The 11,708-nt window shown below is 40.9% G+C and overlaps 1 protein-coding gene across 1 annotated transcript in view; it reads right to left on the bottom strand.

Annotated features, from left to right (window-relative positions):
- Window positions 1–913: 913 nt before the first annotated feature.
- Window positions 914–11,708, bottom strand: part of KDM1A (lysine demethylase 1A) — a 29,967-nt gene continuing 19,172 nt past the window's right edge. The window contains exons 7-20 of the mRNA XM_015816604.1: window positions 11,320–11,426; window positions 10,869–10,950; window positions 10,141–10,235; window positions 9,532–9,674; window positions 9,090–9,180; window positions 8,522–8,656; window positions 8,281–8,354; window positions 7,517–7,628; window positions 6,599–6,731; window positions 5,687–5,874; window positions 5,424–5,538; window positions 4,449–4,576; window positions 3,491–3,637; window positions 914–1,434 (exon numbers count right to left, since the gene is read on the bottom strand). Of these exons, the coding sequence (XP_015672090.1) occupies window positions 1,249–1,434; window positions 3,491–3,637; window positions 4,449–4,576; window positions 5,424–5,538; window positions 5,687–5,874; window positions 6,599–6,731; window positions 7,517–7,628; window positions 8,281–8,354; window positions 8,522–8,656; window positions 9,090–9,180; window positions 9,532–9,674; window positions 10,141–10,235; window positions 10,869–10,950; window positions 11,320–11,426 (1,736 nt within the window). The 3' untranslated portion in view covers window positions 914–1,248. The remainder of the gene's footprint in view (window positions 1,435–3,490; window positions 3,638–4,448; window positions 4,577–5,423; window positions 5,539–5,686; window positions 5,875–6,598; window positions 6,732–7,516; window positions 7,629–8,280; window positions 8,355–8,521; window positions 8,657–9,089; window positions 9,181–9,531; window positions 9,675–10,140; window positions 10,236–10,868; window positions 10,951–11,319; window positions 11,427–11,708) is intronic.

The following is an 11,708-nucleotide window of genomic DNA, read 5'->3' as shown; positions in this document are numbered from 1 at the left end:
ATTTGCTAATGTCCAGACCAGGTGGAAAAGGGACTGCAGAAGTCAGACAATGTTGTGTTCTAAGGCAGATGGAGCATCATCTGCCTTCTATTTCTTTTCAGGTGAAGAAAAAATAAAGCAAGTGCAATTTAAGCCCACGTTATCCTGAGCGCCTCAGCTCCCAGCCCGCCACATGCTCAGCCAATGACCAGCACTATCCAGGTCACGCTCCCCCTGACTCGCAAGGAAGCAACAGAATACTAGCATGCTGGCTGGGGAAAGGCCTCCCATTCGTTCACCTCTCAAACTCGCCTATGCACTGGACAGCAGGCAGTGTGAACCTGCCAGTTACACAGAGCAACGAGTCTGCATGTTACGTTGAAACACATTTTTTTTGTCCGCATGTTATCTTCTGACTAATGCTATCTGTTCTGCAGTACATAATCAATAAAATTATTTGTATGTTAATGCAACTTGTGAGGCAGAAAAGTCCTTTTGCTTCTTCCATGGGAAAGACAATTCCAGCCACTTCTACACAACATATTTATGATGCGTTGACAATGTACACAAAATGTACCACTCTGATGGTTAAGCCTGAATCTCCTCACCCTTCTGATGGGGTCCATAGTTGGAGTTTTTTAACTTTTAAAACCCACAAAGGAGACCCAACAGAAGAGCATATTTGTAGCTCAAAGTTGAACTGTGGGACCCTTGGTGCTCTCTGTACTTGGTGGTTTTTCTTGCCGGTGTTTCATTACCCAACCAGGTAATATTATCAGTGCTGATTGGATAATGAAATGTTTGCAAGAAAACAACCAAACTCAGAGCACCAAGGACCCTGCAACACAATAGCATGCTGTACTTAAAACAAAAAAAGAACACATTGGAAGTTTTTTTAAAAAATTATAAAGATTTATTATTTTTTTTTGCTTTCTAAGCCAAATCCATGTAAAACGAACTTACCTTAATTACTAACAGCTATCTTACAAGAACTCTAAACCATAGGAAGAAAGTTAACCAAAACCACATATGTACCTAAAATGTTCCAACTTGAGAGACTCAGTTTATTTTCGGAGTAGTATGAATGCTACTCTGGTGGAAAGCATTTTCAAGTGATGGATACCTTTGAAGGGCTTCTCTGTTCTCCGCTTCCAACTTCTGGATTAAGCCCTCCAACCGGTAGTGCTACAGAACACAATTCCACTTGCTTCTAACAGAGTCCACGCCAAGAATTCTGAGCCCACTGCACCGTCTCTCGCACTGGCATCTTCACATAGGAGGCGTCTGTTGTGCTGTTGCCACAGGGGTCGCTTGGCGAGGGAGAGTGTACATCGCACCGAGAAACTGGTCTGCAATACGTCCAGCTTCTCTCAGGCCACTTAGCAGTGCTCCATGAACTGTCGCTGGGTAGTTACGAATTGTATGTTCTCCAGCAAAGAAGAGGCGAGGAATGGGCTGGAAAAGAAAGAGCAGGTGGGCAATGGCTTGAGACCCTCTGGGGAGGGTAATTGGGGCTTTGGTAAAATAAGGACAGTCAGAGTCAGCTTTGTTTTTAGTGATGCCCCTGGGAAATGGAGACTGGATGGGAGAATAATTTGTAAATTTTGCAGAAGCAGCAATAAGAATTGCAAAAATGTGTCAAGCACTCAGACGAAGAGGACAAAGGAAAATAGCATAATATTCCTCTGATACAAAAACAAGAATTTAAATTTAGCAAATGATAATGGTGAGCCTCAAAACATGTTCAGATCAGAAACTTTTTAAAACATGGATGGAAGGACTTGCTCAACCTGGTGTGGGGACTCAACTGGCTTCTGAACCAAGTAATAAGACATCCTTTCTTAAGCATCAACCTCCATAGTATGACATACCTTCAGCCTGCCCTCTATCTCCCTTCTTGAATTTACCCAGAGCCCTACACCAAAGACTTAAATTCTACATCAGTCTAGCCCAGTGTTTCTCAACTTAGGCAGCTTGAAGAAGCTTGGATTTTAATTCCCAGAATTCCCCAGCCAGCATGCTGCCTGGAAAATTCTGGAAGCTTCAGTATCTTAAAGTCACCAAGGCTGAAAAAAACTGGTCTAGCCGCTCTATGTATTTGACCGTTACAATTCATGAAAGCTGATGCCAGTTAATAAAATTTTGTTAGTTGGAAAAGATGCCACCAAATACCTGATTTTTCTGCCATCATAGACTAATGCAGCACTTCTACAGAGCCCCATGTGAGTACGATCGGTTTCTTTGTTCCCGTATGGCATAACTCCTTGACCTCTTAGCGCCTGAATGCATTTAACCCCCCTTACTTAAAATGGGTTATCAAAATGCAGTTGCAATACATATATAAAATAACACAGCAGTTTAGCATGATGGCCTGATCCACACAGTATAAGGCAGGGGTCTTCAAACTTGGCCCTTTTATGACTTGTGGACTTCAACTCCTATGCCTGGCTGAGGAATTCTGGGAGTTGAAGTCCACAAGTCATAAAAGCGCCAAGGTTTGGGTTTTCCCCAGCACACAAATTACCCAATTTACTTTCTTCTAATTGAGTGTGTTGTGAGAATCAGGTTGATATGGTTGTAGAGCAGGGTCCAGGTGACTCCTATGGACAACAGGATCCTATGTTTGGCTGCATGTAATTAATACGAACTCAAGAGAGGGAAGCTGATTCAAGGAATCAAGTAGAAAACAGTATAGGTAGTCCTTGACTTAACAACCGTTTGTTTAGTGACCATTCAAAGTTACAACAGCACTCAAAACAGTGACTTTAAAGCCGTTTTTCACATGATCACTGCATCACTCTCACGGACCTGCGATCATATTTTGGCACTTGGCAACTGGCATATATTTATGACAGTTACACTCTCCTGGGGTCATGTGATCACCCTTTGTGACCTTACCAGTGGGTTTCCGACATGCAAAGTCAATGGAGGAAACCAGATTTGCTTAATGACCACTAACAACCGCAGTGATTCACTTAACAACTATGGCAAAGAAGGTGATAAAATGGGGAAAACTCAATTAAGTGGCCAATAAATTTGATAAATAAAATGAACAACTGCCATGCTTAGCCATGGAAATTTTGGGCTCAATTGTGGTCATAAGTCGAGGACTATGTGTATTCTCTTGAAGACAAACTGAGGTAAAAGCATAAAGGCAACTTCACCCCCACTAAAGGCAACTATTAGTTACATAAAGAAGCAAACCTGCATCAGATAAATAAAACACACCATTGGAAGTGCCAGAATTAAGCCCAGGTTGCTGGCTTCCTTATGCTAGCACAGGGGTAGGCAACCTTGGCTCTTTTATGACTCGTGGACTTCAACTCCCAGAATTCCTGAGCCAGCATGGCTCAGCATGGAAACGTCTCCCTTTCCCCTCAGCATGGCTGGCTCAGGAATTCTGGGAGTTGAAGTCCACGAGTCATAAAAGAGCCAAGGTTGCTCTTTTGTTGCTAGGATGTGTGGTCACATCCTAGCAACATAAGGTTAAAGTCGGCTGTTCTCAACTTACCTGAGGAGCTCCTGGAATGGCTGGTCCAGGAGTAATTGGCTGAGCCATCAAGTCATAGTCGTTTCCTGACGAACCAGCTGCTACATAGGAATAAGAGCCTCGGGCCCACGGATCAGCCCGCCATCGAGATACCACCGTCTCTTTGGGCTGAGAGAGAAGCAGAAGAGGCATGGGAAGAGAGACTCAATGGGAACACTGCTGAAGTGAGGTTTTTATGAAGTCCTTGGGATAAGGGTAGGGCGAGAATGTATTAATAGGCAAATCAAGCTTACAACAAAATGTAAAAGTCTTGCAAGCAGCAAAAATCTGAAAAGTTCTGGGGCACCTACACAAAAGGTTTTACGATTCCTTAACATCCAAGAGAGGACAAGCAACAGGTAGATTTCTGTCAACTCACCTCCTTCACAAAGAATGCAAAATGGAGAGAGACATTTGCCAAGCCATAATCGTGGGATGTTAGGATTTTTCGCTTTCCTCTTGCACTGAGACCTCAAAGCTGATCAGATTAACACCACCACACAGCAATGAGGCTGGCATGAAGCTATTTAACTAGCATGGAGAATTCCACAACCGTAACTTTTCTTTACATAGATAAAAGATGAAGCAGGGAAGGGAATTCCCAGCCCGGAAGAACTCTGCCCTTGATAGCAGATGATGGTGAAATCAAAAGAACTTTTTCGAAGCAGTCCCCGCCTGCCTTAAATTATGCGTCACAGACGATTAAGGCTAGGCAAAGTTGGCTGTGTTATGAAAAGAGCCCCTTTTCTAAATACACTAGCTTTAGTAACAGCCCCTTTCTACTTTGCTAGATTTGCTTCCCTTGAAGGAAGTTGGAGGGCATTAGTAGGATAGACAGACAGGAGGCCACGTAGGCAAAAGGGCTTCTAGAATAGTCCAGCTTTTAGGCTGCTACATATCACGCAAAACTTCCTGCATTACAAAGGACACAAAACAATACCTGAGGGACAGCACTGCTGCCAAAAATACCCTTGAGGATAGCAAGGCAGCGTCCAACAATGACATCATCGCTAATGTTCTCCATGATTCCTGCTGCTTCACCTGCCACCAAGGCCAGAAGGATCGGGGCTGTTTAGGGAAACGAGTTTATGGGGCGTTAACAGAGAGCAAGTCCGAGAGATATTAACGCCACCCACCTCGTGAACGTCTGCAATCTAGAACAGGGGTACCCAACCCCTGGTCCGCGGCATGCCAGAAACCGGTCCGCGCAAACAAGCAAAGCCCCATCCATGGGATGCAGGCAGAACACAAAACCACACCCCCTCCGGTCCGTGGAAAAACCTCTCTCTACAGAACTGGTCCCTGGTGCCCAAAAGGTTGGGGACCTCTGGCCTAGAAAGGAAACAGATTTCTCAGCCATGTAAATGGTTTGAAGTTAAGGTGGTCTTATGATGCTGCTGAATTGTACTGCTTGGTATTATAAACTGCCTTGGGTAGGCCAATGACAGCAGCTAAACTTAAGATTTATTTTGTTCAGTCAGGTCTGTCCAAAAAAAGAAGAGGTTTAAGAAAAGCTCTCATACTATGCTGAAAGCGCATGCTGGAACATTGGCTGGCATTGGCGTCCCCAGTTATAGAAAGATAGGGAGCCAACGAGAGCTATACAGGGGTCAAGGACCTACTTTTCACTTAATATAGTTCTGATTCTTCCCTTTGAGGCCCATGCAACCTGAAGAACTCTACTGCATTTCCTACATTGTTGTTTACTGCCACATCAAACTTTTCCAGGTTTGCAAGCTCCCATGTTCTTAAAAGGAAGCACAACTTTGTACTCAATCTTTAAACAGATATCAGTGTTTAATATTTCATGCGCTTTGAACCCTTAGTTTACATTCCCAGTACAGGACTTTCTGTATTCAGCGATTCCAGTTTGTTCCTTAAAAAGTGAGAGTGTTACATGCCTTCACACAACTACCTTTGTAAAGATTCCAAAACAGGAAAAGCTCTCCTCTGCTTGCTGTTGTGCTGCCCACATGGCCGAACAAATTAACACTCGGATCCCAAAACACGCGGTCAAAACATAGAACAACCTATCAAGCAAAGGAGGAAAATAATGCCAATTAAAGAAGTCCTTGTGTGGTTTAATAGCAGATGAAAGAACTTCAAAATGCCAATTCATGCAGACAGTCCACTAGCAGACCAATTCTGCTAAATACCTCTTCGTGCTTTTCATGTTACCTTATTAAGGTTTCCAAATCCCATTCTCTGTACAGCTGATGTCTTCCACTCGGGAAGAGGAGGGACAAACTGGACTGCTGGAGGCTGCTGCTTCAGTACTCCCAAGGGGAGGGTACACAAGACAGCGTCACACTTGTAAATAAAAGTCTGACTAGTAGAACGGGTATTGACAGCTATCACTTCACATCCTAGTGAAAGAATGGAGAAAAAGAGACCGTCCTGTGAGGAAGGAGGATGAATGGATGAATTAAGGGCCTATGTGACTGTTTTCAGTTCATTGCTTCAGAAAATTAAACGGATTCAAATTCTACCAGTTCTCAATGCCATAATCTCCATCTTTTAGTTGACAATTTTTCCATGTTACTTGGCCAATACAACATGATGGCACTGAAGAGATTTAATCCAGATTTGCCTTTGTTTGAGCCAAAAAATGCCTGTGCTACTGGAACCAGATTATCCTCGTCTGAAACCATTTCGGAAGTTTTATTATTTTCTACCAATTCTATTTCTCTTACTTCCTACTAAGCTTTCTGTAATTCCAAGCAAGTGCACCGTATTTTAGCTGCACTTCTGAACTTCCTGTGGAAATGGGTTTGCCCATTTCAAACGTCTTACATTTGCTTATACTCCCGCATAAAATATCATTGATGCACCATAAATAAGACTACTAAATATTAATTTTGCATTCGTATTTGCATCCATTATCTGACTTTATTGCATTTATTTATTTTGGGAGACCCATGGGAAAACAGGTTATCAGTTTTGCACCCACAGATAATATGACCTCCAAGCACTGACAAATTGTGCGTGAACGCGTGCTCAAATCCATCCAGGGCTCTTGCTGGAAGACTATTCCAAAAGAAGCACTTGAGCCAACAGGATAATCAGAGAGAATTCTTAAATTTTGCTTACCAGAAGCGGTATAGCGAACCTGACGAACGGCTGTATTTAGTTTGATATCTAATCCTTCTGCTAGAGCCACAGGCACACAAGAATAGCCATTCCTCACAGTCAGATGACTGCCTGTGAATTCAAAATCATCATCCTGAAATGGGGGGAGAGGGGAGGAGATTTAAAAAAACTCCTCAGCACAAAGCATTTGTAACAAGTCAGTAATTTCTCCCTCATATTGTTCTAATGTTCCATACTCTAGAGTGACTAATTGCCACGGGTGACAGGCCAAGAGGATACTACTTGAATATAGGCAACCAATAGGAAAAGAAGTCCATCTATCTGTTGTTACACAAAGTCCAGATCAAACTTTCTCCAACCTTAATCAATATTCAGGAATTGTGGGGACTGCCCAATTAAATCCCTCCCCCCCCTAGCTTTTCATCATTAAGAACATGGTTGTTCCTGTCTTGACAAATAAAAGCATGAGTCTAGTTATCTTCTCTTCCCCTCCATGTCTTTTTTAAGTTTTGTATTCCCCTGTAAAAATTCAGAAGTATTTATCAAGTAAATTATAATATTTGTCACTTTATGTTTTTCTGAATAATCCTGGTGCCTCTAATTTGAATTTGCTGGTGAAGAATAGCTCTGTTGGGCTAGGGACAATGGCTCTTCAGGCCAGTTACATCTAATGTTTAGAAGTCACCATAGTATTTCTTTTTCCACTTTTCCTTTTGGATTGCTTATGCAAGATCAGTTCAATTTAGAGCAGTGCATGCAGACTTGTGGCTGAGTTTTCTGAATTTTAGCTTTAGCCTTATTACTTGCAGTATCACTTGTATACCTCAATGGAGAAGAATGCTTGGATTCCCCTGCCGTTTGTGTTTATTCATTCAGCCCCACTGAAATTTTAGTATGGGGGAAAAAAAGAATAATTACCTGGTCCCAATGCTTCAGTGACAAAGTAGAAAGTGGTGTGGCATTTGCAAACTCAAGATTTGCAAAATGCCAATCAAGAATCTGCCTGTCCCTTGATGATAAATACACATCACTGCACATTTTTGAGAGGGGAAAAAAATACAATACTGAGTATATGCTCTCACCATTTTTCCTCCATAAACATTTAGCAGTGTTATGCTTAGGTTTCCTGCACCCGAGCTGGTCTAAAAAAAGTTCTTTGCTATTCTAGAAGACAATAGAGTTTAACGGGGTAGGGCATAAATGAGAGGATAGGCCATAAAACGGTGATGAAAAAGTAACTTTAGCTGTGAATGATCACTAAATGAGACGGTTGCTAAATGAAGGATACCTGGATTAAAAACATATCTTGTCCTTTATGGTTTAGTATGAATAATACTGGCAAGAAATCTGAATGCTGGATTAGTTCTTTACTGCTACTCCCTAGCAAACTGATCATGTAGGAGAGAATTTTACAGAACAAAGGAGTTCTCACATGTTTCTACAGCATGAGATAAAAACAGTTTTTAAAATCTAATTCATTGCATTTCAGTTGAGGTGCAAATTTCCTCTTCAAAGGAATCTGCAACTCTTCTGATTATGTTTATCTGCATAACTATAGGACAACTTATGAATGTACTTGCATATTATAAATTAAACAACAAAGTATTCTTCCTTCACAATTGAGCTATTTGACCAGGGCAGTCATCAGCATAAAAAATCCAGTCTCTTTCCTACAATTTTACCTTGGAGGATTTGCTTCTAGTTCCTGGAGCTTCTCTTCCAGTTTTACTTGTGTTTCGGCTAACTCATCATACTCCTAATCACAAAATAAGATACGGACACAAATATATAGATGATTACTAAAAGGCAATATTTGAAAAAAGTGCTTATTAAGTATACAGAATAGCTAATATTAAATTAGATATTTCAACAACAGCCAATGTTGAAAAAAGATATATATTCAGTAGACCCAGTAATTCATACCTTACAAAGGGCAGTAAGATCTCTATGTTTGCTCTTCACAAGAAATTCTGCAGTAATATCTCGAGGCGGTTTTACTTCCGAAGCTTCTTTGTATTGTTGGTGAAGTTCTTTTATTTTCTCTTTCAAGTTCACCATCTGTAACAGGGAGGAAAATCATTAGTCAACAGAGAGAAGCAAAGCACTTCCTGATCGCTGCAGAATTTTAAGGAAAGGAAATTTATCTTTTTTTAATGTGAAACTTGTGGTTTATTAACTGATCTTTTGTATTATCAAATACAAATAAAAACTGAACATGTAAAATCATTTGCTTACTGAAGCCCATTATTAATGCACTGGTTAATCTGCGTTCACAAATATTAGGACTGTGCATACTTTGAAGATGATTTAAAAGAAAGTACTTTGGATTTTGCACAAGTATAAGCACAACACATTCTGGCAATCTTTTAAAGAAGCCTAAGTTTTTTGGAGTTCCATGAAAAAAGCTGGGGCTGCTTTATAATTAAATTAAGTCAACTCCTTAAAAGCAAATCAGCTTTTTTCAAAGTCATGCATTAAAAACAATGCTAACCTTGTTAAGGAGATCTTTAAGCTCTTCCTGAGTTTTCACTATCTTCTTCCAATGTTCTATCTGTTCATCCTTGACATGCTTCTCCTGTAATCTATGGAAAGGAAACAAGTAGCCATAGAGTCAGCAACTACCACAAACCTTTAGCAAGGACGCCACTATACTTCAGTGAGGAAACTACACTGAAACGTCTTCCCATGCCAATCTTCTCCAGAGCGTGCAAGACATTTGGTGTTCAGTCTTCTCAAGGTAGAAAAGTGCAATAAAGTGAAACAGAAGAAGCTAATGAACCATGGAGGCATAAAAAGGAGGACTTTGAAGCTTTGGGCCATGTAAGGTGCCATGTGCAAGATTGTAACACACAATGCCACCACCCCAACATGGGTGCAAACTCTGAGACTTAATACTCGGCTTGTCTCTTGACGTGACCTTTAATTTTACTTACTGTATGACAACTTCCAGAGCCTGACCAAGAGAAACAGGCTTGTTGTTGAGGACATTGAAGTCCAGTTGATGACTGAGGTATGAGGTAGCTTCTAGCAAACGGTTGAACTCTTGTTCTACCATCTCATCTTTTTCCTTTGGAACCTGTGGGTTAGCAAGGGGAAGTAAACAGGTGCAGATAGTTCAAAATGGAGAGGTCAGAGCAAGCCCTTAACCTTAAAGTGCATTTTCCATATAATGTGCATTTCAAACCCTGCCAAGAAACTTATTCTGAGTACTCAGTCAGGAGAGAAGGAATGACTTGTAGAAGGTTCACTTCTGTTTTATGACTAAATAATCACTGAAGTTTAGGAAGTTACTATACCGATATTTCCAACATCAGACTTAATGTATCAGATCCGAAAATGCATATCATGTGAGAATAATATTTAATTAAATAATATTTAATTATTAGGGAAAACATTGACTCTTTGCGTGCAACATGGAAATTTAGGCAGGAGAGTTTAATGCTGAAAACCACCTTGGCAAAGACTCTTGCATTCTGTCAACAGATCACAGTATTTTCAACTAAACTATTTCCTCAAAACTGCTTTCCAAGAACGAGACTTACCGCTTGTCCATTGGCTTCATAAAGTGGACATTTTTGTTTTATTTTGGCCAGTTCCATGTTTACTTGCTTGCTTACCACAGCCATTGGATTTCCACCTGCAAAGATTTTATACAGAGAAAAAAACATAAATTTAACAAAACAAGGGCTCAAAATCTGGAAGTACCTAGAGTTATAATGATCAAAGCCAAGCATTTAATCAAACGTTAGATAATATGTATGTGGTGTACTGGGCACAAAGTGGCATACTCATCCTTAGGCTTTTTAATACATTTTTTTCCTGTAAGAGAATGGACTAATTTAATCTTTCCTAAACCAGCACATTCCAGGCATGCTAGGTTACAACTCTTGGCATCCCAGCCAGGATGGCCAATGGTAGCTGAACTCTGACAAATGTAAAGGCAGTGGGGATGTAGAAAACATATACTAAGCTGTAGTACATTCTGAGCTTTATTCAAATTATCTGGCCCAAAAGGAGAAGCTTTGCAACCAAGATGTTCATTTCTTATTGGGAAGCTCTACTACTATATAAAACAGATGTGAAAGCGACAAGAGATCTCAGTTAACATGACTGAGAAGAAAGAACAAGGAAAGAGGAAGTTGAAAGAATCAACTTCTAATTCTGTGTGGAAAAAAAGCAATTACCAAAACCACGTATCTAGAGATTGTATTCTGCGCAAGCACGTGGCCGTGGAAACTGAATTCAGGCACATTTTCAAGGTAAGACTCACCAAGTCCTGTTACTACCATGGCTCCTAGATCTGCAACGTAGTTTCCTTTGCGAAAAGTAGCAACCCTGCCACCTACACGATCCTTTTTTTAAAAAAACACACAATGTTGAAGACTGACAACCTCAGGGTGCTCACTATAAACATATTAGCGACCCCTCTGAAGTACCACAGCTTAGGCAAGGAGAAAACCTCATACAATATGTGCCATTTTAAGGAAGTCTATTCAGCCTTATTCTTACGCTTCTATAAAAGACAGGCTCTGCATAAATAAAGTGAACTGGAAATTACATATTCAGTTAGCATGCAAAGTGAAGATCTAAGAAGGGTAACAAAGAATCTTAGCCTCTCCTTTATGCATTGTGAGTCCTTCCAGCCAAGATTAATGGAGAAAATTGGCTTATAAGAGTGTACTTTTTATAAGATTGATACACTTTGACATTTGTCCACTCACCCGTGCTTCTAGGAGTGTGACATCCATTCCAAAGCTCTGGAGCTGCCGAGCTGCCGCCAACCCAGAAACTCCAGAACCAATTATGATGACCTTGCCAGTCTTCTTGGCTAGAAACATCAAGAAGTGCTGTGGCGTTAGGGAGCAGATGAACAGAGACTACAGGAGGTTCTGACTAAAGGAGCGAATATGAGCTAAACACATCATCCTTCCAAAGGGGCCAGAGGTTTCTGGAAATGCTGATCCTCTGAATGCAATAAAGCATAATAAAATATAAAATATACCTAAACAAGGGCTGAATTCTCCAGCCTGACTGGCACCCAGGCATTCTGCTGCTTCTCCAGCTCAGGGGCTGGATACAGGTAGTCCTTGACTTACAACCACAATTTCTG

The sequence above is a fragment of the Protobothrops mucrosquamatus genome, unplaced genomic scaffold, assembly GCF_001527695.2.
Source record: "Protobothrops mucrosquamatus isolate PMUCROS unplaced genomic scaffold, P.Mucros_1.0 scaffold468, whole genome shotgun sequence".
NCBI classification, from domain to species: Eukaryota; Metazoa; Chordata; class Lepidosauria; order Squamata; family Viperidae; genus Protobothrops; species Protobothrops mucrosquamatus.
This window is presented reverse-complemented; position numbering and strand designations above follow the sequence as displayed.